The sequence below is a fragment of the Dromiciops gliroides genome, chromosome 6, assembly GCF_019393635.1.
Source record: "Dromiciops gliroides isolate mDroGli1 chromosome 6, mDroGli1.pri, whole genome shotgun sequence".
Classification (NCBI taxonomy): domain Eukaryota; kingdom Metazoa; phylum Chordata; class Mammalia; order Microbiotheria; family Microbiotheriidae; genus Dromiciops; species Dromiciops gliroides.
In genome coordinates, this window is record NC_057866.1 from 135,435,480 (window position 1) to 135,462,566 (window position 27,087).

The window sequence follows — 27,087 nt, forward strand, 5'->3', positions numbered from 1 at the left end:
GAGGTTTTTATGCCTCAGTGCGCACTGGCCTGGGGCTCTGCAAACCGCACGGTGCTCCACCCACTGGTTGTAGCCATTGCCAGGGCTCTGGCACCTCACGTCATCACCACTCACCGAAGCCTACTTGGGCCTGGCAAAATTATAATGATTAGAAGCCTAGTGAGGGAAGTCATGTGACTGTCAGAGCGGTCATCCCATTGGCTGGGGCTGTGTGGGGTGTTTCTAGGTTTCGGGGAAGAGAATTGGGCAGTCTAGGTGGAAGCTGGAAAGCCACAGGCATTCTCCTGCATATTTTCAGCTGATTCCTGGGCAGTGGTATTTTTTCAGGTATTATAATTTCCCTTTCCCCACTTTATTTCCTTTCCCTTGATCCTACTGATCCTGTTTGTGTTTTTTTTTTTTTTAAGTTCGTTCTTGTTAAAATAAATCTTGTTCTGTTTTGAGGGAGGTTGCCGGTCTCCTTCCTTGCCCCAATATTGAGGCAAGCCGCTTAGCTAGCACTCCCCAATTAAAAATTGGTCCCCACACTTACCTCCCTAAGTCCTGGAGGTGCAGACCAATGACAAGCAATGAATTTGGGGGGGGGGCCACATATTTATCAAAACATGCTTCTTGAGATGTCCCAAAATGATAGGATGCTTGATATTTAATATCATTAGGTATTGCATTATGAAAATATCATAATACTTGCAGAGATGATTTATAAAAACACTAATGATGGCATTCTGAGAAAATATACGTAAGAAATAGACCCAGTATTTCTCCTGATCATTTCTCCATAGGAATTAACACTATACTTGGTGTGATGTGGCAATATGATCTCATCTGACATAATTGAAGAGCTCCAGCATGCAAAAAGGAGAAAAGTTCATCTCTGTGTTTCAAAGAATATATTTAAATTAATTCCTGTCCAACAGAGTTTACCAAAAAGTATTTCAGCAGCATGTGGAGATATTCAGTTTTTATTTTTTTGTCCCTTGAAAATGTTCTAGAGTTTACCAACAGTCTTTTCATGACTTGGTTTTATGGGATACTAGACAAATTCCAAGAGTGTCAATGGAAGGCCCAAAGGATAAATACCTGTTATTTCTGCCTCCCACCCCTCCCACACATTCTCCAGATCCAATGGAATGACACTTATCAGATCACTGAATCTGATATCTACTTAACAGTTTCATCTCTTTTTATTTGATACTGTACCAGTATAATTGGATACTTAATATATGGTTTTGATTGGATAAATGACATTTATTAGACTTCAATATATAAATAACAAAGAAATAATTGCTATGAAATTAAATGTATCCATTAATTGTATTTCAACAGAAATGTCCTTGAAAAATGAAAAAAAAATTTTCTGGCATGCAAAGGCAACTAAACCATATGAAGTATGACATTAAGACAAGACTGAACTGAGGGAAGATGTATCACATAATAAATATATGATAAGAGAAGTCAATAACTTCTATTAGAAAAGAGTTGTCAAAATATCTTTTAATGTTTAGAGAGTGCAGGTCAAGAACCCTTGTTTAAAACTATATCAAATATTGAAATTTCTCTGATTTCATTGACTTAGAATTTCCTTTAAATGATGCAAACAGTCTGTTTCTGTCTATAGGCATTCAATAAATTCTCATACTAATCATAGAAAGGTAGTTTAGCACAGAGTTGTGAAAAACAGCTGCATTATGATTTATCAACACTAGTAAGTATTTCAGGAACCAGATAAAAAATACAGTTGGGAGATAGGTAAACAAAATAAATTTGAAAATAATAGAATAATTAAGATTAATAGTGGTTTTCTAACTCAATATGCTTGTTGCAGGACTCAAACATTGTTTAGTACTCCTGTTTCTATTTGACACTGTGGTTTAATACAGCAGGTAGAGTCTGCAAGAAAGGGAAAGAGATAGACTCTGTGGTGTGTGTGTGTGTGTGTGTGTGGTGTGTGTGTGTAAGTATGTGTATATGTGAAAATTTATTTCTGCATACATGGGCATGTATATTTGGGAAATAAGAGATAAGGTTTCATTTCTGACGCAATGTTTGTGACCATAGACAATTAACTTAAAATCTCGATGCCATTAAACTATTGCCAATAAGCACTGGTAAGAGTTCCATCATGGGAGATTTACCTAAATCAATGAAATCATATGCAAAAATATCAGTAAAATTATTTTTTAAATGAATGATGACACTCAAAAAATAATTAGTGATGAACTCTGAAATGTATACAGCAAGTATATGTAATAAAAAGTAGAGTGAGTCTAATTGTGACCCATTTGTCCAAACTACCATTGATAGCTCTTTTTTTTTTTTGCCAATTCCAAACTAAAATAAAAGAGAATTCTTGAGTCAAAACAGAGTATTTTATTTTGTCTCCTTTAGACACATAGGCTTATGTCTAGATGGACCTTTTGGTCCTTTATTAGTTCAAAAGAAAATCTGGGGAGATTACATGAATATAGAGAAAAAAAAATAGAACTTTACAGGCCATCAACACAAACCCCTTACATTTACAGAGAAGAAAATGAAGGCCCAAAATATTAAGGTCATTCCAGGACTTACTGTCAGAGTGGGGATTAAATACATGTTCTCTGACTCAGAATCAAAACCCTTCTACTGAAACATGGTATGTCAAAAACCAGCATATCTGAGATTTAATTTCCATTCTCAGAGAGGATCACAAACATACACCTTAGATTAGTGAGCAATGAGATTCCAAAACACAGACTCCCTCTCTTCCCACACATTTAGATTGTCTGGTTGGTTACTTGTAGGGATGTCATTTTAAAGAGTTACACTCAGACAAGAAATTAATTTTGAAAAAATATTGACATGTCCTTCTGCACTTAAGACTGATAAAAATATCCTAGAGGTTGTTCATTTTGAAATATGAATTAAAAGAAGACAAATGCTCAATTTTACATGTGCACAAATAACATAGTTCCTGATCCTGACACTAACGGGGACTAAATCCAACCTTCCTTTTGAGTGCTTAATATCCTCTTTAAAAAACTTTTCTTTCCATCCTTGATTAACATCATTAATAATCACACGTATTTAGCTTTTTTATCCATACATTTATGAATTTCAGTAGAATAATTTAATGAAATATTAGTCTACTTGCTAGTTTAGAAATTATGCTTTTTTTTTCAAAAGAGGCCATTGCAGCTCGAAGTACATAGCCAGGTGAACAAAAGATTATTAATTTGTCACATGCTCCACCATTATTTTATGTAAGATAGCACTAGCAAATTTAGGATTTATCCATAAATTCTATCCAAAATCTTACCTCATAAACACACACGAACACACACATACACACACACACATAAAAGCAATTTTTCTCATCAACAAAATCAAGTCATTTGTTTGTATTATCTGTTTAACAGAAAATGCATGACTGAAAAAAAGGAAAAGCTAAAAACATTACTAGTTATTTTGTATGATAATAATCATCATTGAATGAAAGAAAACATGGAGTGTGTTATATTCTATTAATATACTATGTTATAGAGACATTTTACTTTTCAAGATCCTATTATTTTCAACTATATTTAGAGTTCAAATTTTTCATTGTGTTAAGTCATACCATGATCATAAAGATCTCAAAAAAGTGCCTTAAATGAAGAATGTATAGAAATAACTTCTTCTCCCTTTCCTTCCTTAAAGAACAGTATCATAAAACCCTACCTAAATTCTTACCCCATGAAAATTAGGTAGATTTTTCTTAAAACATATTAATATTTTATTTTAGATGTGATTTGCCTCAGTGTACTCAGATTTGGGATATTGTTATCCTCCTTATCTGTCTGAATCAGGTAGCACCACTTGGAGCTCCAACCTCTACTAGAGGTTTGGCTAGAGGACCATTATGGGCAACTCAGAGGCAGGAGAATTTTGCTTAGCTTAATGAACTCAAGGTTTCTTCAAAGCATACCCATATAGAATATTCTTCTCTTGTTATTGGCTAAATAAGTCCTCTTTTAAACTGTTAAATAGATCGACCAAAAGTATCTCATTTCGTTCCAATTTTTGAACATAAATTACTACGGAACTGAATTAGGTTAAGCTCAGAACTTCTAGCTCTCATCACCAATCTAATAATGCATATGTTACTATTTCCCAATAGATTACAAACTCCTTGAGGGAAGGTACTTTCATTTTTGTCTCTGTGTCCCCACCACCAATCACCATACTCATTACACACAAGGTATTTAATGGTTGTTCTTTGATTGATTTACTCATTCAAACTTTACAATGAAAGAAAGGGACATCAAAAAATCATTTTGAATTCTACTCTCAGTTTCACAAACCTTTTATGCCATAAATTTATCATGTTTGATAGTACATTATGTTACAATAAGTAGATAATATAAAACCTTCCATCTTTAAGTAGAAATTCTTGAAAACCTTTATCTTACGATTTAAGAATACTTTACACATTTGACAATTCATTGTAAACAGACTCAGAAATGTAATTGTTTTAACTAGCCATTAAATTGAAATTGTGTAATTCAAATGATTTTCATACCCCAAAAACTACCTTTTAAAATTTTCTACTTTAAACTCCAGATTCCTCATTGTTGCTTATTGTTATAGGTAATCCTGCTAAATATTCAATGATAAATAATAGTAACAAAAACAAACAACTTAGAATTCTAGATTTTTTGCCACTGAATACTTATCTAAATATGTTATTTTTCAGGAGAGGAAACTGAGGCCCAGAAAAAAATAAATGGACATTACCAAGATCATGCACATGATCAGTGCTATAGCCAGGGTTATTTCCAGCATTTTTTTCCCCTGAGTTTTGTTTAGAAAGTAATTCTCTGAAAAAAAAAGGTAGGCCTGTTTCTGTACTTCCCCTTCCTCTTATTGATCTTTTTTATTTTCCTATTTGGTTTTGTGAATCCAAATTTAGACAAATATATCAAAATTCTGAAAATAAAAAAGAATCTCAGCAAATCTTGACTTGTATTTTTTTAGTATGAGAACTTTTTTCCTTCTAACCCTTCTGTGTACAAGAAGAGTTTTCCATACCACTACACACCTTTACAATATAAATGGAATCATTGCCGATTTTCTATGGACATAAGAATCAAATTTCTTCAGATAAACTTTATGCTTCTTTTGTGCCCACAGCGACATCTGGATACTCATTAGGAGTGTAAAAATTCCAACTGGAAAAAAAAGAAATACATTGAAAATGGCCACGTAGCATTATGGTACTTGAAATAATAACTTTACGAAACAGAAATGATCATCTGTAAATCTTAAAGCATATCCTCAAATTACTGTATTTTTCATTTGATCATTTTCTTTAAATGGTTTTTTTAAGTAAAAGCATGAGACTGGAGGGACAATACACTAGCACCGAGCAGCTGAGCAAGGAAGAGGTCTCTTGTCTCCCAGATTAAATGTTAGAAACCTTCTGAATGAGGTGTTCAGAGAATTTGTTCTTTCAACAGAGCTTTTAAACAGGGACAGTAGGTAGACATAGACATTAGGAAAAATATTTGGACACAATTTAATGAATTTTATATTTTAATATACATTATTGAAATTGAAAAATAAAGTGGCCTAATAGATTACCTACAAGGTATAACACCCATATTTACCTTATAGAATGAGGAGTATATGATAACTTACTTTTCAATTAATATGTCATACTATGTCTAGAAAAAAGTGTTTAAAAACTCAGTCTTATAACACCATAACACACACACAAACACAAACACAACCAGCCAAAAAAGGAGCCTTACATAAAATTGCACAACAAATATTTCCTATTTCTTCTTTTAGGATTCATGAAAAGTAACCTATTATATATGTTTGAATCCATATTTTCATCAAACAAAATATAAGAGAAGCAATCTCCATAAAGATACATTCTCTTTCCAACAGATAGGTAAAACTATTTTAAAAATTTGGCAAAGTGATGAAATCAATAATACATGAAAATATAATAAGCTTTTTTCTCTCTTAGTTCATACAAAAGATTATTGTTATAACAGTTACCATTTTAGTTAATATTGATTTTGTTCCCCAAAATTACTTTTTGTTATGGTATATTTCACCTTTTTCATTTGTCAAAGACACTAACTATCATCTTACCCTGGAAGAGTTTGTGTCATAACTGTGAAACTAATCCATGACCCAATCTGTTACATTAAAAAAAAATAAGTTAGCAAACAATGCAAAACTAGATACTTAATATTTTATCAGGGACAATTTCTAAAAAATAAAACCTAAAGATAATACTAATTGTTTAGGTGATACAAAGCTAAGAAACAATGAGCAACTGCTTGAACAAACACAATAATGAAATAGGTCCCAAAAGATAAAGGGATAGTTTGGAAACAAATTAATTAGGATAGTGGCAATTATTTTTTTAAATGTAGCATCCCTTAGAAATATGATTAAATTATTTTTCTTGATACACTGTAAGAAGTTTCATGCATTACTTACTACTTATAGACAGTTTTACATATGCAATAATTATATAATTTTTTATATAAATTAAAATCATTTTAAAGTGAAACCACTTACAAATAATTTATTGGCTGATGAAGCTAATAAAATAAACAAAACTTGAAGAAATATACATACAGCTTACAAAGAAATATATCTTTGTAGATAATATGGAATCTATCATTTTATACATATAATATATATATAATACATATATATATATATATAATTAGACATGTATGTATTGTGTAGTACAAATTCAGTTACAAAATGGAAGATGAGTTAGATAACCTACCTCATAGGTATAATTAGGACAGGAAACCAACATAAACAACCATGTGAAAGGGTTGTAAGTTGGACTTGGGAAACAAGCATTATTTCCTTTGGGACAGGAAAAAAGAAAATCCATTATTATCTTTTCTATTCAATTCAACAAGCATTTATAAGCTACTACTATACTATATGTCACAAAGATGGGTAATGTGGACACAAAAAGAAAAATGACTGTCCCAGCTTTCATTGAGTTTAAATCCATGTATTAAAATATTGACCTGGATATATTTTTATTTATGTTTTTCTATTTCTGAAATTCTTGTTATTGCATGAGGGACCATTTCATAATGCCTACTTTCATTTAAGCTATTACTTAAGGAAAGTATTGCAGTGTATTGGAAGACTATATCTATGAAAAATAAGTTTTGGTAGTTCTTACTAAACAAAAAAAATCCTTGATGTACAGCCTAAAACAATCCTTTATGTATAGCTGTTATATGAGAAACAAATGAGAGGACAGAGATAGAGAGAGAGACAGACAGACAGAGAGACAGACAGAGAGACAAAGACAGAGAATAGGACAGGTGTACAGTGCAACATTGTTGTCACATTGATGGATCCAAGAGGTTGTGGCTAAAGCAAGTCACGAAAATCCTCTAATTATACATGGCAGGGAAAATAAACTCCTATTGATGCAATAACAGATCTCTAGAGTTATGATATAAGGTAGTATTTGTATCTGGTCATTATGGGATTAACATACATGGCAATTGTTTGTGAATAAGATTATCAATGGCAATTCTCATTGTGAAGGTTTATCCATTTGATTCTTTATGTATGTTTTTAAGAAATAATCAAAACACTTCCCTAATTTTTTTATTGATATTTAAAGAGAGTGGTGAAAGATTTTTTATCTATTGCTTTAAATATTACAAATCAAGTACTCAATCTGTAGAAGTGTACTAGATCTCAAGGAATTACTTTAGTTCTTTTTCTCTGAGAGAAACAGTACATTGAAACCCATATAAACATGTATCTTGAGAGGGGGTTTTCCCTTTGCCTATGATTAAAGTATTTTACTATTTAAAAAAGCTCCATAGCATAAGGAAATATTCTTCGATTGTCTATAATATAAATGTTTGTGGATTAATTTATGACCATTTTCATATTTTCGCTAATACTCAGTAGACAGCTACTATTAATCTTATTTTGTATATATCTGAAAGCCCTTTATCAACAATTCTTTTATCTAAACCATATATATTTTTTATTGCAGTTCACTTCAGATCACAAACTTTATTTTATTTTCTTATTAATTTTTTCTAGTTGTATTTTAAGTTGCAGAGATGCCAATACTTTTTTAATAGAGTAATTAAAAATCATAACATTTTATAAAATAAAATTAACTTGGGGTAGCTAGGTGGCACAGTGTATAGAGCACCGGTCCTAGAGTCAGGAGTACGTGAGTTCAAATCCAGCCTCAGACACTTGATACTTACTAGCTGTGTGACCCTGGGCAAGTCACTTAACTCCAATTGCCTCACCAAGAAACAAAACAAAAACCCTAAAACACCTGGGGGAAATGCTATATGTAAAGAAACTTGCAAAATGAGTTATGAAATATCACTAGTTTTGTGTCTCTACTGAGTTTAAAATAATTACTGATATATTTAACTCCCACTTATATCCCCACAGTATTTTCATCAGAATAACAATTTTAAATCGTAAAAAAAGTTATCTATAGCTGTCACATTACTTAGTAATGTGTCACTCAAGTATCATTAATGATTTCTTACCTTTCGAAATATTATAAAAATAGTTTAGATAATAATTACTATGTAATGATTTCAAGTGAAACTCTTCACTATGACATTTGTAAATGAAAAATATGAATCACAAAATTACACTTTTCCCCCTCAGTTGAATGATTTTAATCATATAAACAATAACAAAAAAGTATTTGCTTAGATCTCTAAGGTCACTATGAATATCAGTACATTGATGCCAAAATTACAGTAATTATTGAAATAGAAAAGTTAAAAAAAATATAGCAAATATCCTGCACTACTTCATCTATGACAAGTACATGTATGATTTAACTATTATTTCGGGGGCCTGCTTGCTGATGTCCACAAAGTTTGCAAAAAAAACTAAAATAAAGGGAAATAACAATAAAGTTAGTACCAAAATACAGTTTTTATAGTAAATAATATTCTTATAATTATACATGCTGAGAAAAAGATTATCACATTTCAAAATCCCATGTGTTACCATGAAATGTCTGAATAAAATGATGATGATTCTGTCACATAGCAAAACAATGGGTAAACCTATGGGGATCTGCTTTAGGATATGATTAATTACTCATCTAGCTTGTCAGAATTTGGATATGGCAGTATCTTTAGGATATCAAAAGATCACGAAAAGTACTTAACCACAAACTGAGCAGCGATGGATGGATTGTGACCTACATCATTGCAAGGATACAGTTATCAATGACATTAGAGATCCATTGGGATCACCAATTTTTTACATCAATGCCATATAATAAAATTCAGTCTAAATTCTGACTACTTGGGCTAGGTCATTATTTAATTTAGTGATTATAGTTGTGGTCAGTGAAATTACTAACTAATAGGTCCTCTAACAATCTGCTTCTCAATCCAATGTCTACAGCTGAAATGGTCTTTAGAGATCATCTCCTCCAAAGCTCTAATTTTATAGATGAGGAACCCAAGGGCCAGAATAAAATAAGGCCTCTTCCTGAGGTCATGGGTAGGTTTAAAGGTAAGATATGAACCCAAATCCTCTGCTTAAGAGTCAATATTCTGCTATCTCTTAGGACTGGTTGAGAGATTTTCTTATCAATTCATTCAATGGGCACTGATTGAAAGGAAAGTTAATGACAGTTCCACTACATATTTCTTTTTTTTTTTTTTTTTTTTTTTTTTTTTTTTTAGTGAGGCAATTGGGGTTAAGTGACTTGCCCAGGTCACACAGCTAGTAAGTGTTAAGTGTCTGAGGCCGGATTTGAACTCAGGTACTCCTGACTCCAGGGCCGGTGCTCTATCCACTGCGCCACCTAGCTGCCCCTCCACTACATATTTCTAATATGGCATCTACCTCCTAGATTAGAAAGCAAATCTATTCATGTTGTCACACAAGGTAAAGTTGAAATTTGATAATCATGTGAGTCATTGAAATAAAGTGGATAGCTAAGGTAGACCGTTTTGGTTCATAGTTTACCAAGTGCTAAAACCATTCTGACTACTTGCTCCTGGTACTTGAATAGTCAGAGATGAGACCCCATTTTGCTTTTCTTTCAAAGAAATTTATTACAGAATTACAGGCCCCTTGCAACTTAAAACATTAGTACACCCTAGGCACAGAAAGGGATGAAGGAGGACAAGAAAGTGATATAACACATAATATTTAGCACGAGTGTGAGCACAATGCTTTTTCTTTTTTTCTTCACAATGCTTTTTTCAAGAGAGAGGGAAGCATAGCAAACAACTTGAGTTATATTAATACAACAGTCAACATAATTCACTTCACCACAAGCAAAAGAGAAAAGAATGAAACAAACCTGTGTGATTTGGATGAGCTAATACTACATTGATAAATGATTTCCCAGCTTCACAAATCTGAAAACATTTTTAAACAATATCAATATAATTCTTTGTGATCTTATTAAATAAATTTGCTCATATATTATAAAGGAGTTATATCTATAATATATGCATTCAATGACAAATATATTTGTGCACCAACTATAACAGGAAAAAAAGTATCATTTAAGTGACTTCCCAAATATAAAAACAAATGTTCCCCAAATAACAAATACTAAAGACATTCTTGACAGTTACTGATAATTATACTTATAATTTACTTGTAAGAACATGAAATATTGGGAAGTGAATATTAGTTATATATTACCTACTACATTCATGACTGTCTATGAAGATCAAAGAACAGATTGTTTGGAATAATCATTCTGGATAACTGGCTTACTATTCATACCAAACATGCATTTCAGTTTTCAAAGAATTAGAATATAGTGAATATACAACAGAAAAATATTCTATTTTTTCCATGATTGTACAGAAGGGATTTCCAAATCTGGCCATGTTTCAGAAGAAAAGTACCAAGTATTAAAGATTTCTGATTTTAAAATTAGATAATGGTTTAATATGGCTATATCAGTGATTTTTTCTTGGAATTTCCTAAATTTTATTTTATTTTTTCCTCATGGCAGAATGATGTGCAGGATTATGCAGTGGCCAAAAGTTTCAACAACTACTTTTGGTCATCTGGGATAACAGAATTTATATTTCCTTCAAGAAAAAGTAAATACTAAAGTATTTATCTCTGCAGCATAAAGTTCACATAAAAAATCATAATAGATTTATTTTTTTTCTCTATTAAACATGTTTTTATCCTATGGCATTGACAACTAACATTTTTTCAATGTACTATAATATAAAACTCATTCTAGATGGCAAGTTTTTTCCCTTCTATTATTGATTTTCATTATCTGCCTGAATTTATTTATTTCCTGCCTACAAATGGCAGTTTATGTGGTATAACAAAACCATTTTATAGAAATATTCTTACTTTGTTTTTATCTCTAATTGTCTTATTTTAATTATGTTAAACTTCTAGGTTGTCTCAAATATTTTGTAAGCAGACAGGGTTATGACTCTCTCCAAAATAAACAACAAAACCCACAGTTCCCTTTCTATGTTTTCACACATAAAAACAATGATATGAACAGACAGGAGGGATATGAGGTAAAACCAATCTAGAATTCCATATCTGCTTTCTGTGTATGTGCGGAATTGTTTGCCCCATGGCTTATGATGGAAAATTATGTTTATCTTACTATGCCATTTTATTAAATGCCTCTTCTTTGAGATAACTGTGTTCTTTGGTTTGCTGTTTAAAAAAAAAACATGTTAGTGAGAGCTATTGGTATAAGTAAGCAGGAACCATAGAATAACTTCATCCTGGAGCAACATTCTGGAGATCCCTGACCGTGGATTTGGGGTTTTCCCCAGATGTTATGTGAATGAACTTTAATCAGGTACAACAATAAGGAAACCACATTTTAACAATAACAGTTATGTATTCCTTTTGTCTTTTTCACTCTGTACTATTTAATTGGTGGCCTCATCAGCTCCCATGGATTCACTTATCACACCTATGCTAATGATTATCAAAGGTACCTATTCATCCTGAACCTCTCTGTTGATCTTCTACTGCCTGTTGAATCTCTTGATTTGGATGTCCCATAACATCAAAACCATAACATTTCTAAAACTGAACTCTTTTTCCCCTCCCAAATCCTTTTCTTTCCTAATTCCATTATTATTGCCCAGTCAACTACCATCCTATCAGTCAACCAGGCTCACAACCTAGGAGTCATCTTTTACTCCTCACTCTCTCTCACCCTCCAATTAAGTCTGTCACCATTGCCTTATAATTTCACTTTTATAATAACTCGTGTGTATATCTCCTTATCTCATCTGGTACTGCCACCCATTCTGGCATAGGTCATCATCATCTCGTATCTAGGACTCCTGTCTATTCTCCCTACGGCAAGTCTCTCTTCCCTCTCCAATCCAAGCTCTATTCAGATCACAGCCAAAGTTGTGTTCCTGATGGTCAATACAGACTTTTGACCCTGCCCACCCCAACTCAGTAAATTCCACTATGTCCTTATCACCTCCAAGGTCAAACAAAATATTCTGTTTGGTATCCAAAACCCTTGATGACCTGTTCCCCTTATTCCTTCCAAGTCTTCTCATAGCTTACTCCCTTCTCTTCCCCAATACCCATGTTCTTTGTGATCCAGTGACACTGACTTCCCTGCTGTTACTCAAAAACATACACTGCATTTCTTGCCTGTGGACTTTTTTCTTGCAGTTTCCTATCCTTGGATTTCTTAGCCTCCTCATCTTTGTATCATTATTTCTTACTTTACTTCAAGCCTTTTTCTAAAATCCAATCTTCTATAGGAAACCTTTCACTGTTTCTGATTTATCCTACATATGTTTTGTTTGTACATAGGTATTGTAGGTCATTTACCCCCCTTTGAATGGGAGATCTTTGAAAGTGGAAACTGTCATTTGCCTTTCTTTGTATCCCCACTGCTTAACATAAAGCCTGTCACATAGTAGATGCTAATATTTATTTATTGACTACTTTCAAACAATAGTTACAAAACAACTTCCATATCATTTGTAATCTGATCACCAACAATAAAACACATGAATGTATAAATTAATAAAAAGAATGAATGAGAATATATAACTGTGTATCATAAATTGTGCTAGATGTTATGTATATAAACATAAAAGTGAGATAGTTCCTATCTCTAGGAGGTCTATAGTGCAAATAAGGGATTGGTGACCACAAGGGAGTTCCGATAAATCCCATGGACAGTGCCTTGGCAATAGAGAAGGGTCAATCATCATGCTCTTATCTAGTAGAATATTAGTATTGTTTTAATTAATGTCCATGATAAGAGGTAGAAAAACGGAAAGGGAGAAAGGGTTGGAGGCCAGGAGCAAGTGTTCTGATAAACCCCATTATGTTTAATGGAATTCGAAATGTTGGTCTGGAACAGGCAAGATATAATGAATTAAATAAATTTGCATAATTCACTCACTAATTAAGATGCAATGGAAAACAAACAGTAGAAAATCTCCCCCAGGTAGCCAGGAATTGGAAGTCAAATTGAGAAGATAGTTATTCCAGGTGGGTAGAACCAGGGGAGTACAAGAACAAAACAACAAGATACTTGTAAATCCAGGTTGCTAGTGCAATGACTGAGAAAGACAATTTGTAACATTCACAAATTACTTCTACCACAAAAACTCTATGAGTAGTATCAAATTGTTATTCTTCTTCTACAGTTATGGAAACTAAGGCTGAGAGAGATCATGTCTCCAATCATAGAAACTAGTAAATGGCAGGTTGAGGATCAAATTTATACTGGATTCCATATCTAGTTCTTTTTTAAGTATACCAAACTGATGAGCATATATGCTTGAAGATTTTTATCTTGTTACCTTATCTCCATTTCATAAGTGAAAAAGTTGAAACTTAGAAAGATAAAATTACTTATAATTGAACATGGTTAGTGAATAAGAGATTCAAGATTCAACCTATCTTTTCACAATATCATCTAAAATATACTTTTAATTTCTCTCCTAAGCACTACATGTAAGAATAAGGCATAATCCACTCTAAATGTCAGGCATCAGTGGACAAAGAAAAATTAATTTCCCGTTTGATTTCAGAATACTGAATTTTGCTCTTTTTTTTAACTGATTTCCCTTCTTCATGTGATTAACCTTACCATAATATTAAATATGAGTTTATATTTGATTAGTATAATAGATGAAATCAGAGTTTCCATCCCAGAATTTTTATTTGACAAGAGAAAGCAGTCTAGAAAATTTAAGTTGTCAGTGTTTACTTTAGAATATTAGGAGGTTCATAGTACATGGAAAATCTGTTAAGGACAAGGTATTTGTGATAAATCTGGGATTTAGCAGATACTCAAAGACCCACCCTGGAGATTAATCTAAACTGATTGAATCAAGTAAGTGATTGACGCTTATTAGCCTACTTCAAAGTTAACTAGATTGTGATCACACCTGGCTAGACCTAAGAAGGTATTGTTCTCAGAAGCTAGACTGTGAACTTAACTTGAGAACACCTTCAAGTTCAGTGAACCAATGGATTTGGAGGACACCAACCATCAGCTTGAAGCAGTGTGTAAGGACCACCTCTGTTCCAGAACCTATAAAAAGCTTCCATAATTAGCTTGCTGGGAGTTCATGATTGAAGCAGGGTTTGTGGCTTGTGGCGGAGGACTTGAGGAGGAAGAACCTGACCAGGCTGGAACTCTAGGCTAGATAGGCCTTTCTTAACTTTTTGAACTCCATATGAATACCTGTATGCTTTAACAAATGTTAATGCCCAATACTGGTGCTCAAGCTTCTAATTTAAGGCGACACAATATAGATTTTAACATCACATATGAATATTTTCTTACTTAAATTAACAGCACTTGAGGAACAGCAGGAACTAGAGATTTGAAAAAAAGCACTGAAGGATTTTTCATATAAAGGACACTCATTTCCAAAATGGAGATTATAATATTTATATGAACTACCTCATAGGACTGTTAGGAAGTACTTTGTACATAGAGATATAGATATATTGTTTGTTTGTTGTTTCTCTTTTGTTCTCAAAGAGGAGAGTGACCTTGGGTTGATGTCATGACTTTCAGTGAATTGGATTTAAGTGAAAAAAGGATGGACAAAGTCATCAGCCTCACTGTCTCCTCCGAGCCATCTGAGTCCAATGACAAAGACATATATCAGGATGACTAGATATGGTCCCAGATGTTTAAGGCAATTTAGAATGAAGTGATTTGCCCAGGTTCACAGAGCTAGTGAGATTTGAATTCAGGTTCTCCCCAACTTCCAGACCAGTGCTCTATCCACTGTATCACCTAGTTGAAATATATATGTATATACACACACACACACACATATGTGTGTGTATATACATACACATATACATATACACACACAGTATTGCCGTGTATGTGTGTGTGTGTGTGTGTGTATAAACCCTCCCATAAATTAGTCACTGTTGTTCACTTATCTAATTGATCTCAGTATCACAGTTTAGGTTTTTGTCTTTTTATTTCCAATTCCTAGCATAGTGCATGGCCATCATGTAAACTTTCAAGTCAGTAAAAATCTGTCCTTTACAGGAGTCTTCTGACTGCATCATTTGTCCCCTTGTCAATCAATATTCAGTGGATTTATTAAATCTTGACACCTCCTTAGTTCAGATATATATGTCAGGAAGACAATACACCTGTCAAAATGCTTGGAAACAGGGATTTTAAAAATCTTTTTGATTGCGTATCCAGAATCTAGTATAGTAACTGTCATGTAGTAAATACTAAGTAACTGCTTATTGATGTAATGGTTATCACATGAGCCCTCCACCATTTAATTCTACTGAACAAACATCTATTAAAATGGTCATAACTATATTATGGCAGTAGCATGTTGTTTTGTTTTGTTTTTCCTGAAATATTTATTAAATAATATAAAACAGTTTGCTGAAGTCCATATAGGAAGAACACTAACTAAGCATTATGGAAAACTAGCAATTTTAAGGAATGGCCTAAAAACATATCCATTAAATCACTGAGTGTATTTATGTGCATTGCAATCCTTCCTAGAAACTGACCCATTTCTAAAGAAACATAAATGGGAGTAGGGAGATCCTGGTTCAATTTTTGCTCTGGCACTATTTAATTTTAGGCAGATCATTTCAATTCTCTATCATAAATGTCCTCGTTTGTCAAACATATGTTTGGCTAAATGTTCTCCCAAAGCTGTTGTTGTTGTGTTATTGTTGTTGTTTTCCTTACCAGATTCCATAGAAGGGGATTTATATGACTTTTCTATGATTCAAAATTAGGGATAATCTATGTACAAATTGTCCAGTTTCCCGTTCCTGCTTTTAATGACATCAGTAAACATCAGACTTCTTGTTTTTTGATTTAGATAATCAAACCAATCAAGTCAAATTGAGAATTAATTCTGCTTGTTTCTGCTTTTCTAACACATCAAGACAAAGTATTATAATCTAAAGCTTTTCTGATTGGTTTCATTTTTTTCCACTGTTTATTGTGCTTATAAAAAGTTCAGGTAAATTCACATTTGCAATCCACTAATAAACCTATTTCAAAGTGGATGACATTTAACTTGATTCTTGATGTGTGCTAACTTGTTCCCCTAAGTTTGTCTCCTTGTTAAAGGAAGATTTCTTCCCCATGGACACAAATATGTAAATACCTTTAGAAAAGACTTCCATTATTTAATTAAAAGACATCTCCCTACAACACATATATACAAATCCCTAGAGAAACACAGTATAATTAGGGGAGAAAAATATGCAACAACTATGTATAAATCAATTAAATAAAGGATTGGAATAAATTTAATACCTTCCGTCAGTATCACTTGCAACAAACTTCTCCATTTTATAGATGAAGAAACTGAAATTCATAGGGGTGAAATGACCTATCCAAATGTCAGACAACTATTGTCAGAGGAGCTGTTTGAAAACAGTTCGTTTTTCACTAAGCCAATATTTTCTCAACTACAAATACTGCCTCAAAATCTTTATGACATAATTTGTAAGAACATACCAGTACTAATACAGACAAATTAGTATTACCCTTTTAAGTAGTCACTTGGAAGCCATGCCTTTATTTCAGTAATGAGTCGATGGCCTACATATTTTGAGAATATATTTTGTTTTTTATTTTTTAGAACCTGTGGAAAAAAATTAATAATTTTCAAATATCTATCGTTTGAGAGGTGATTTGGCTTTTGGAAAGTTATAATACATTTGAACTATTTGATAAAAATAATTGATAAAGGTGGGTAATTATATTGTAAGTTTAAAAAAATAAAAATGGGAAATGGGAATAAATAAAATAGTATGACTCATTTGGTTCTGAAGTGTACCTACAGTTTCTGTATACCCACTTTGGAAACTGAAGTCACTGGGTACATTGGATTGAATTGGAGACATGTCAAATTTTTCATAAAATTTCTCCTCTTGTTTTAGTCTTTGCAACAGATGTTAACACATAAAACACAATTATCTTCAGGAATAGTTTTGCCTATACTCATAATGAACACTCCCAGGTGGATAAACAAGTATCCCATGGATTAAATTTGCATATTACCTTTGGGCACATGATGAAATCAATCCCTAAATTCACTTCTCCAAGGAGAACCTTTGTACTTTATTTCCTTTTAGTTTGTGTCTTTGTTTTATGGTTTTGTGTTTGGTCAATATCAATGTGATTGGGCCTTCTATAAGTATTAATTCATTTCTCATTTGATAAACACCACATATTTAGATTTGGAGTATAGATATTTAAATTAATGCTTAAAAGCTATCTTTGTACCTCCTACCCTCTTTTCTACCTCTACACGAAATAATTAATCATTTAATTGCCCCCCTGCTGCTGTTGAGTTACTTTGTAGTTTACCAGCATGTCCTCAGACAGCAGCTGCAGACTGTCCAAGGGAGGGGCCTGAGGCCTTGATGCTCAGTAGGAGAGCTTGTACTTTGCTGTTACAGCCATTAAACTACAGGGCCACCTCGGCAACATGATGAGGCCTAAAAATAAGACATCTGTTGAGATGATCCTGTTCATGGTGAAAGTTCTCTAAATGACATTTTGCTATTTGGTATCAAGTTCCAGAATAGTACAAGTTTTGTCAATAAAATATAATAGCTAGCATTCATATAGCTCCAGTTATATGCTAATCACAATATTAAGTTATCAAGTGTTTTAAAAATATTATTTGATTTGATTTTCATAACAACATTTGGAGGTAGATACTATTATCATGCCCATATTATAGATGAGTAAACTGAGGCGAATAGAAGTTAAAATGACTTGCTCGAGTTCACACAGCTACTAAGTATTTGTGACTAAATTTCTTTTTTTTTCTTTTTTTTTTTTTTTTAGTGAGGCAATAGGGGTTAAGTGACTTGCCTAGGGTCACAGAGCTAGTAAGTGTTAAGTGTCTGAGGCTGGATTTGAACTCAGGTACTCCTGACTCCAGGGCCAGTGCTCTATCCACTGCACCATCTAGCTGCCCCTGTGACTAAATTTCCATTCAGATCTTCCTGACTCTAGGCCCTAGTCTCTATCTAATCTTCCAATTAACACTACAAAAAAGTTTAGCATAGCAATCTACATAAGAAAGCCCAAGTATATGAATAATTCAAACCACACAGATGATGACATGCAATTAAATATATTAACTATAAACTTAGTCTATTAGTGTTTGTGTTTGTGTGTAGGGGAGTGGGTGGGATATACAAACTTAGATGGATTATCTGTTAATTCTCTCAATATTTCCTCAATATAGTCAAATATTTTGGACATGGATATATATGTGCATATGGTTAACAAGCATTAATAAGTGCTTACTATATGCTAGCACTGTGCTAAATAAAGAGAATTCCATCTTACCAGAGCCTTTCTCTCTTTGTATACAATTATACACCTCTATCTATATATACTATCTATAATAGGTATATATGCACATACATGCATAATGTTATACATGTGCATACATATGCATAGGATATAGTCTATCCATAAATATATATGTGTGTGTTAACATACATTTTATACATACACATGTACATATACATGGATATGGATAAATATGCCTATATTTATATAGAGAGTATATATGTGTTTATAGCTATATCTTTCTATCTCCTAACAAAGCATAGCATATGAGCAGTGACTTGTACTCATAAATAGGTAAGAATCTGGGTTAGATTGCATTTGAGAAATTATCCTTCACTTTCAATGACTTAAGGCTTCTCTGTGACATGAATATTGGGAGAAAGAGTAGAGGTCTTTGCATCAGGAAGACAAATTCATATCCTTAGCCACTGACTAGCTGTGTGACCCTTCAACACTGTCAGCCTCAGTTTCCTCTTCTGAAAAATGGGGATAATAATAGCATTTAATTTTCAGGACTGTGAGGATTCATGGAGTTAACAGATTTCAAACCAAAAATCCCTATATAGGGCAGCTAGGTGGCACAGTGCATAAAGTACTGGGTCTGGAATCAGGAGTACCTGAGTTCAAATCTGGCCTCAGACATTTGACACTTACTAGCCTAGCCGTGTGACCCTGGGCAAGTCACTTAACCCTCATTGCCCCACCAAAACAAAACAAAACAAAAAAAATCCCTATATAAATGATTGCTGATACAGAACAATATTCTCTTTGTGTTGTCAAATGGTTGTGTGCATGGTATTCAGTTGTTATGTGTCTAGCATACCCCAGAAGTTCTCTGGAGTACATCAAAGAACCTTCTCCTTGAGAAACTAAACCAAAGAGATAAGTGGCACAGGATCGAGACTGAGCTAGCTCCAGGACCACCACCCTTCATTCCAGTCTCTCCCACCCCTAGGGGAGATGATTAGGTGTGGCTGCTGCCTTTGTGCCATGAGGAGGACAAAGATGGCTTGAGAGATCCAGAGCCACCCCTCACCCAACTTCCTCCAGTCACCACCAATGGGGGATGGTCTCCCCCAATAAGGGAACTTTCCACAATCAGATGATCACCCCCATCAGTCCTCTATAAAAGTATCTGCCTGTCTCCTGCTAGAGGAGATAGGTATCTCAGAGCCATGCCTCTGTGCCATGCCTTCTCCCCTTGAGAAGAAGTCCAAGGATTTCTGTCTTGGTTTCCTTTCCCTAGCACCTAAATAAACTATTATTTTATTCTAATTGGATCCGTGTGCAAGACAGTGTAAGTTTTTAAAGAGGAATTCCTAAGGACCCCTACCCCTATCCCAAACCCCCACCTATTTCCCCATAACACAATGATCTCAAGAGTCAAAATTTCAGATAATTGACTGGAGTATAGGAAAACTTCTGGTGGTTTTAAGTAGCCTCTAACATATTGTCAGGGATGACTTTCATAGGAAAACTGGCATAAAAGCCATCATCCAGGATATGTAGGATCACAAAAGGAGGTGGATCAGTCATGTTATAAGATGAAAGAATAACAAATTAATGGCCTGAGTGTCACACGGCTATTCATAAAATATTGAAAAGACCTTGGAGAAATCCTCCAGAGCATTGCATGAATCATCTATCAAATATTTATGGCAGGACAAGAAGAAGGATCACACAAGAGTAGAAGACAAGGAAGGCTTGTGATCACTCCTAGCAAAGGGATTGCCCACATCAATATAACGTATTTATTGAAGTCTTAAAGTCTATTGGCTTAATCAGACATATTTTAGAATAAAAACACTGGCAGGGCTTAATTCGGGAAAATTTATGGATCTTTTACCTTGTCAAGGTCACATTAGAGATATATTCTATACAGGACTTTAATTCTTGGATACCCTAGTTTTAAAGGGATGGGGGGGTGGGGGCGATGATCTCTTTTGTTGTACACTATAGACTATCTTTCCAGTGTGTTGTCTTTACAAATCATAACAGATCTTTCTGACACAATTTTTGCTTGTTTGAATCCCTGTGCACTTTTAGCTGCTGAATTGCTATACCCTGTAAGAGCACTATGGATGACTTCAGCAGTGTGGTTTTGAATTCTTAAAGTACTAGTGCCTTAATTTAAATAGAACACACTATAAAAGCCCTGGTATTTTCAATTTTTTTTTTCCATTTGGCTTTCAAGCAGATCTAGATGATTTACCTTATTGAGAAATCATAATAGACTGAAGGCCACAAAATAGTTTGTCTATTGCTTTAGAGACTGAATAATCAATCCTGAGTGCTTAATCCCTTTCAGAAGCCACACACTTAAGCAAACATTACCTACCCCTGTTTTTTTTTTCTTTTAGAACTGAACCTTTTTTGTTTTGTTTTTGTTTTTGTTTTTCCTAATGAGGGATGAATTTGGACCTCTTATTGGAATTTCAAAGGTATTGTGTAGATCCCAGGAAAAACTATATCTGACTTTTGTTGGGTTAGGGGCTCAGTGGGTTTTGATCTATCCCACGTGTAATGGGATAAGTGGAGTATTGTCTGGGCTATCAGCTGGATTCCCTATGTTTTACAGGGATGCCCTGAGATATTTTTGGTGCCTTTATGCATGGACACAGAAAAAAATTTCTAGGTAAAAACAATTTAATTTTCTAAAGGAATAGTGAGGGGGTAACTTCTATATGACCCCAGAATCCTAATCCTTGAAAGAAGAGCCTACCTGTTCTAGATCTGCTTACCTTTAAGATCAAACATAGGGGCGGCTAGGTGGCACAGTGGATAGAGCACCGGCCCTGGAGTCAGGAGTACCTGAGTTCAAATCCGGCCTCAGACACTTAACACTTATTAGCTGTGTGACCCTGGGCAAGTCACTTAACCCCAATTGCCTCACTAAAAAAAAAAAAAAAAAAAAAAAAAGAACTTAAAAAAAAAAAAGATAAAAAATAAAATCTTTTTTTTTCCATTTAAAGCTCACAACGATTTTACTCTTTCTACCTTTCCAATATATTTTTTTTCATTCTACTATACATTCTATATATTCTAAAATGCAACTGTACTGACGTACTTGCTATTTCTCATATAATATATTGCATCTTCCAACTCTCAATATCTCTTCACTATTTGGGAACATATTCCTCCCTCAGTTTTGTATCTAAGAAGACCTAGCTTCCTCTGCACCTCAGTTAAACCTCACTTGTTGCCTAAGTCCCCCAAAGATGCCTCCAGGTGCTAATGCCTTTACTCTGAAATTATTTATTTTGAATACAGTATACTTATCTGCATATACTATACTTGCAAATGTACTTACTGTTTCCTCCAAGACCATGTCAATTTCTTAAGAGCAAGAAATGTTTCATTTTTTCCTTCATGTTCCCATGACTTAGCACAGTCTCTCACCACAGGGGTGACTATTTCAGGGGGGGATGAGGGGTTCATGTTTAAAGAGTAAGTTTAATGAAATCAAGGAAGGGAAACAACTGGCTATGATGACATTTGCATTGTTAGAGCTGTTGTTAATATACATTGTATCCATATGTCCCTACATTCCTTGCTTAGCCATATATGACATCCATGATTGTCATGTGACTTCTTATATTCTGCTACTGAGGCAATCATTTATGATATTTGTTCTTCCCAAGGTAGACTTTCACTAACTAATTGTGATTTTATTTATTCTGGAGGGGCCTAATCTCCTCAGTCTAGGTCAGTGATCAGTGCCATAAAAGAGTCACTAAAAACAAAACAAAACAGAGCACTGGAGATTTGTAGAGGGGAAAAACAAACAAAAAAAAATCACTATATGCTCAGCAGATTTTCATATCTATAAATCAACATCCATTTTGAGGGGACTTATACTGAGGGAAACCACTTTAGCATTTTTGTTTGTTTGTTTTGTTGTCTTTGGTTTTGTTTTTTTGCGGGGCAATGAGGGCTAACTGACTTACCCAGGGTCACACAGCTATTAAGTGTCAAGTATCTGAGACTGGATTTGTACTCAGGTCCTCCTGAACCCAAGTGCTTTATCCACTGTACCACCTAGCTGCTCTCAATTGGTAGCGTTTTGACTTTGTCATCGTAGCCTAGGAAGATTGTTTGTTTGGTTTTCTCTATAAATTGCCCATGAGGCTAGGATGATTAACGAAAGATTCTAGGCAAAGCAAATTATTAGATTCAATTAAGGGGAAAGACATTGCTCAAAATTCCTTTGTGAGTCATAACGATCTCTTTGCTGTAAAGAATAGAGGCAGAGTACAAAAATATTTATAGCTTCTCTTTTGTGGTGGCAAGGAATTGGAAATTGACGGGATGTCCATCAATTGGGGAATGGCTGAACAAGTTGTGGTATATGAATGTAATGGAATTCTATTGTTCTGTAAGAAACGATGAGCAGGTGGAGTTCAGAGAAACCTGGAAGGACTTGCATGAACTGATGATGACTGAGATGAGCAGAACCAGAAGAACATTATACACAGTATCATCAACATCATGTGTTGATCAACTGTGATGGACCAGATTCTTCTCACCCATCTAGCAGGACAAGAAAGTTCCAAAGGACTCATGATGGAAAAGACTCTCCAAATCCAGAAAAAAAAAAAAAAAGAACTGTGGAATATGGATGCTGATTGGACCATACTATTTCTTTTGTTTTTGGTGCTGTTCGTTTTCTGATTTGAGGTTTTTCCTTTGTGCTCTGATTCTTCTCGTATAACATGACTAATGAAGAAATATGTTTAATGCTATTATGTATATATAACCTATATCTGATTGCCTGCTGTCTAGGGGAGGGAGGGAGGGAGGGAAGGGAGGGAGAAAAATTTGAAACTGGAAATCTTATGTAAACAAATGTTGAAAACCATTTCTACATGTAACTGGAAAATAATAAAATACTTTTATTTTAAAAAAGAAAAGAATAGAGGCAGAGTAGAACTTGTGCTCAGTGTAAGAGGAAAATAAGAACCCTATTTGTTTTTTTCTGGTGGTTTTTTTTTTTTTTGTGAGGCAATTGGGGTTAAGTGACTTGCCGAGGGTCACACAGCTAGTAAGTGTCAAGGGTCTGAGGCCGGATCCGAACCCAGGTCCTCCTGAATCCAGGACTGGTGCTCTATCCACTGTGCCACCTAGCTGCCCCAAACCCTATTTGTTTTAATGATCTCTTCTTCCCATTCTGACTTCTCAAGAGACAAAAGACAAGGATCCTGAGCTACTGTGTATCGTTAAAACAGAAGAGGTTTGGTGGGAAAAGAGACAATCCTTTGAAATCCCAGATTTTTGAGAATTTAAAGTATACCTTTTCATTAACTTTTATGTAAATTAAAAACTGAACTGATTGGGAGAGAGGGAAGGGAATAAACAGTTCTGTAGCACCTTTTATTTGTAGGCAATAAGTGCTTTACGAAAATTATCTCACTTGAGTCTCTTAACAGTCCTAGGCATAGGTATCCTCATTTCATAGTTGAGGAAACTGAGGCTAATTGCAGTTAAATGACTAGTTCAGGGTCATACAGCTAATACATATCTGACTATAACTACTTGTCTGAATTACCCACAAAGGGGAGATTGCCAAAGCCAAAACATAATAATAGTAAAACATTTAATATTTTCTCAATATTTTCTCCCATATGTTGGGAGTCAGAAAAATAAGGGGAAAATAACTTTTGAGCTGATTACCAAATCCAAGCCACCATCTGGAAGGCTATGTTTGTCCTTGACTCATGGACAAAGATATAGGCAATTATCTGCCTGTGCATGAGTAACAAAGGACAGAAAGAAACTTGGTACAGTAGCTTGAGTTTAGAGCACCAATTGGTAACTTATCTATTATACTCAGAGTCAATTCAAATCACCTGACTAGATTATGAACACTCTGAGAGCATATATAAGTTTTACTTATACATTTAGGCTATATGTGTGTGTGCTGCACATCTAATGTCACATCATGGAGGTGATTTAGAATTTTGAGAAGATGAGAGGAAGAGGGAATATAATGCACAAATATTCATGATGGTAAAGAAGAAGGCATATTTGTGCAATAGTGATAAATAGTAATCTGATTTGTCAGGAACAAATACTATCTGTAGGGAAATAATATAAAATGAGATTCGTAACAACAGAATGAAACAGATTTTGCAGAGCCTTAAATGTCAGGCAAAGAGCTTGGATTTTATTCAAAAGGCAAAGCTGAGTTATTGTTATCTTCATAACATGGAAAGTGACATGATTAGAGTAACAGTGCTACTCTGGTATAGAGGAGGAAGTTTGCCAGTTAGATGGTATTTTTAGGTCAGTTAGGAGGTCCTAAAATTCTGAACTAGGGAAGTAACTGTGGCAACAGTTAGGAGGAGATATATTCAAGATAGCATGTGAGAACAGAAGTGTCAGGTCTGAGTGACTGGATAGAGGCAGGATTAAGAAGAGTGAATTCTTTCCTATTCATTGTTATGGACTTGCACTGGCTTTAGAGACAGCCAGGCAGAACAGTGAAGAGAGCAGGAGACCTGGACCAGGGAAATACCTGAGTTCAAATACAATCTCAAGCACTTAGTAGCTATGTGATCTTTGGCAAATTACTCGTGTTCTCTGTGAAATGGGGATAATAGCACCTAACTGCCAGTGTTATTATGAAGATCATGAAATAATGTATGTAAATAACTTTGCAAACCTGCAAGTGTATATAAATGTTAGATATTATTTTTATAAGAGGGAGAAGGAAGAGGAGGAGGAAGAGTAGGATGAGGAGGGAGAGGAGGAGAAAGAGGAGCAGTAGGAAGAGTGTTGACCATGGAATTAGGGAGTAAATAAATACATGAAGTAAGAGGAGGCAGAAAAGGAAGAAGAAAAGGATAGGTCAGTGAGCAAGGATTAGAATCAGAAGAGTCAATGACAGGAAATGAAGGAGTGATCCACAGTGATGCATAATGCAGAGAGAGTTGGTGTTTAAAATCCAGAATGTATGTTCAGTCTAATGGTGCTAGCAGAAACCAAATCATAATGGGCAAAGGAGTGAATTTCTAAGGAAATAGAAGCCACAAGTTTAAGATGACTCTTTGGTAAAATGAAGGAAAGAGAGAAAATCATAAATCAAGGGGGTAGGAAGACTGAGAGGTTTCTTTCGGTGAAACAATATCTGAATATAATTACTGGCAAAAGAGGAAGTATTTGATGGGTAAGGAGAGGTTGAAGACCTTAGAGGTAGATGTATGCTTATTGAAGCTATGTCCAATAGGAAATTGGAGAAGATAGATGCAAATATTCATAGTAAAAGAAATAGAAAGTAGGATAAAGAAATCAATACTGGGGATAGTCCAAATTACTATTTTATTTGGTTTTAGGATATTTATGTATGTGTGTATGTATGTGTGCATGCATGCATGTATCTAGGTATATGACATGCATGTATCTATGTATATGCATATGTAGATTGCATAAGCAATAAATTTTCAATTATATTTTGTTTAGGCTAAATTGATTAATATTCCATTTATGCATGTGTACACACACACACACACACACACACACACACACACCCCTAGTAGTAAGGGAAAAACAATCAAAACCATGCAGAGTGTTTGAGTGGCACAGAGACCACATGGGGTAATCTGGAGGCTTAACTCAATAGCCAGTGGATCTAAACAAAGAAGTTGTTGGTAGTCAATCCAAAATCATTAAATCTGTAATCAAAGCAGATAAACAAAAGGAGACAAGGGAAGATTAGGGCTGAGTTGGAGCAGAGCTTGAAACATCTGGCAAGAAATTGTTTTCTGAGGTCTCAGAACTCACTTGTTTTGAAACATGCTCAGTGTAGGTAATCAAGTTGACTATACTCTTATGGAACTAGCTCTCATCCACTTAAAAAAAAAAACCAACAACAACAAAAAACCCAACAACTGATTCCCCAAAGAAAATTTTTTTTGTGCTATTAACAAAATACAAGCCAACCTTAAGTTTTAAAAAATGCTACCTTCTATGCCACAGTAATGATTAATAACATTTTTTTTTGTTAGCAACTGTATAATGTCAGTGATCAATAGTTTAAAGTTATGGCAGGAGGTTTTTTAATATTGTTTTGATAAACTGAAATTAATTATTAAATATTTTCTCATTACTATTAGATGGAAAATAGGACCCATTTATTTCTTTAATTATTATAATATGTTTAAAACATCTAATTACATAAGCATTCTAAAATATAGTTTTGTGACTATTCTACTTATGGTAAATTAGATAGGCAT

At 34.1% G+C, this 27,087-nt stretch overlaps 1 protein-coding gene across 1 annotated transcript in view; it reads right to left on the reverse strand.

Annotated features, from left to right (window-relative positions):
* Window positions 1–1,380: 1,380 nt before the first annotated feature.
* The window catches only part of TECRL (trans-2,3-enoyl-CoA reductase like), a 169,916-nt gene continuing 144,209 nt past the window's right edge, over window positions 1,381–27,087 (reverse strand). The window contains exons 9-11 of the mRNA XM_043969700.1: window positions 6,773–6,858; window positions 6,122–6,167; window positions 1,381–5,186 (exon numbers count right to left, since the gene is read on the reverse strand). Coding sequence (XP_043825635.1) covers window positions 6,137–6,167; window positions 6,773–6,858 — 117 coding nt within the window. The 3' untranslated portion in view covers window positions 1,381–5,186; window positions 6,122–6,136. The remainder of the gene's footprint in view (window positions 5,187–6,121; window positions 6,168–6,772; window positions 6,859–27,087) is intronic.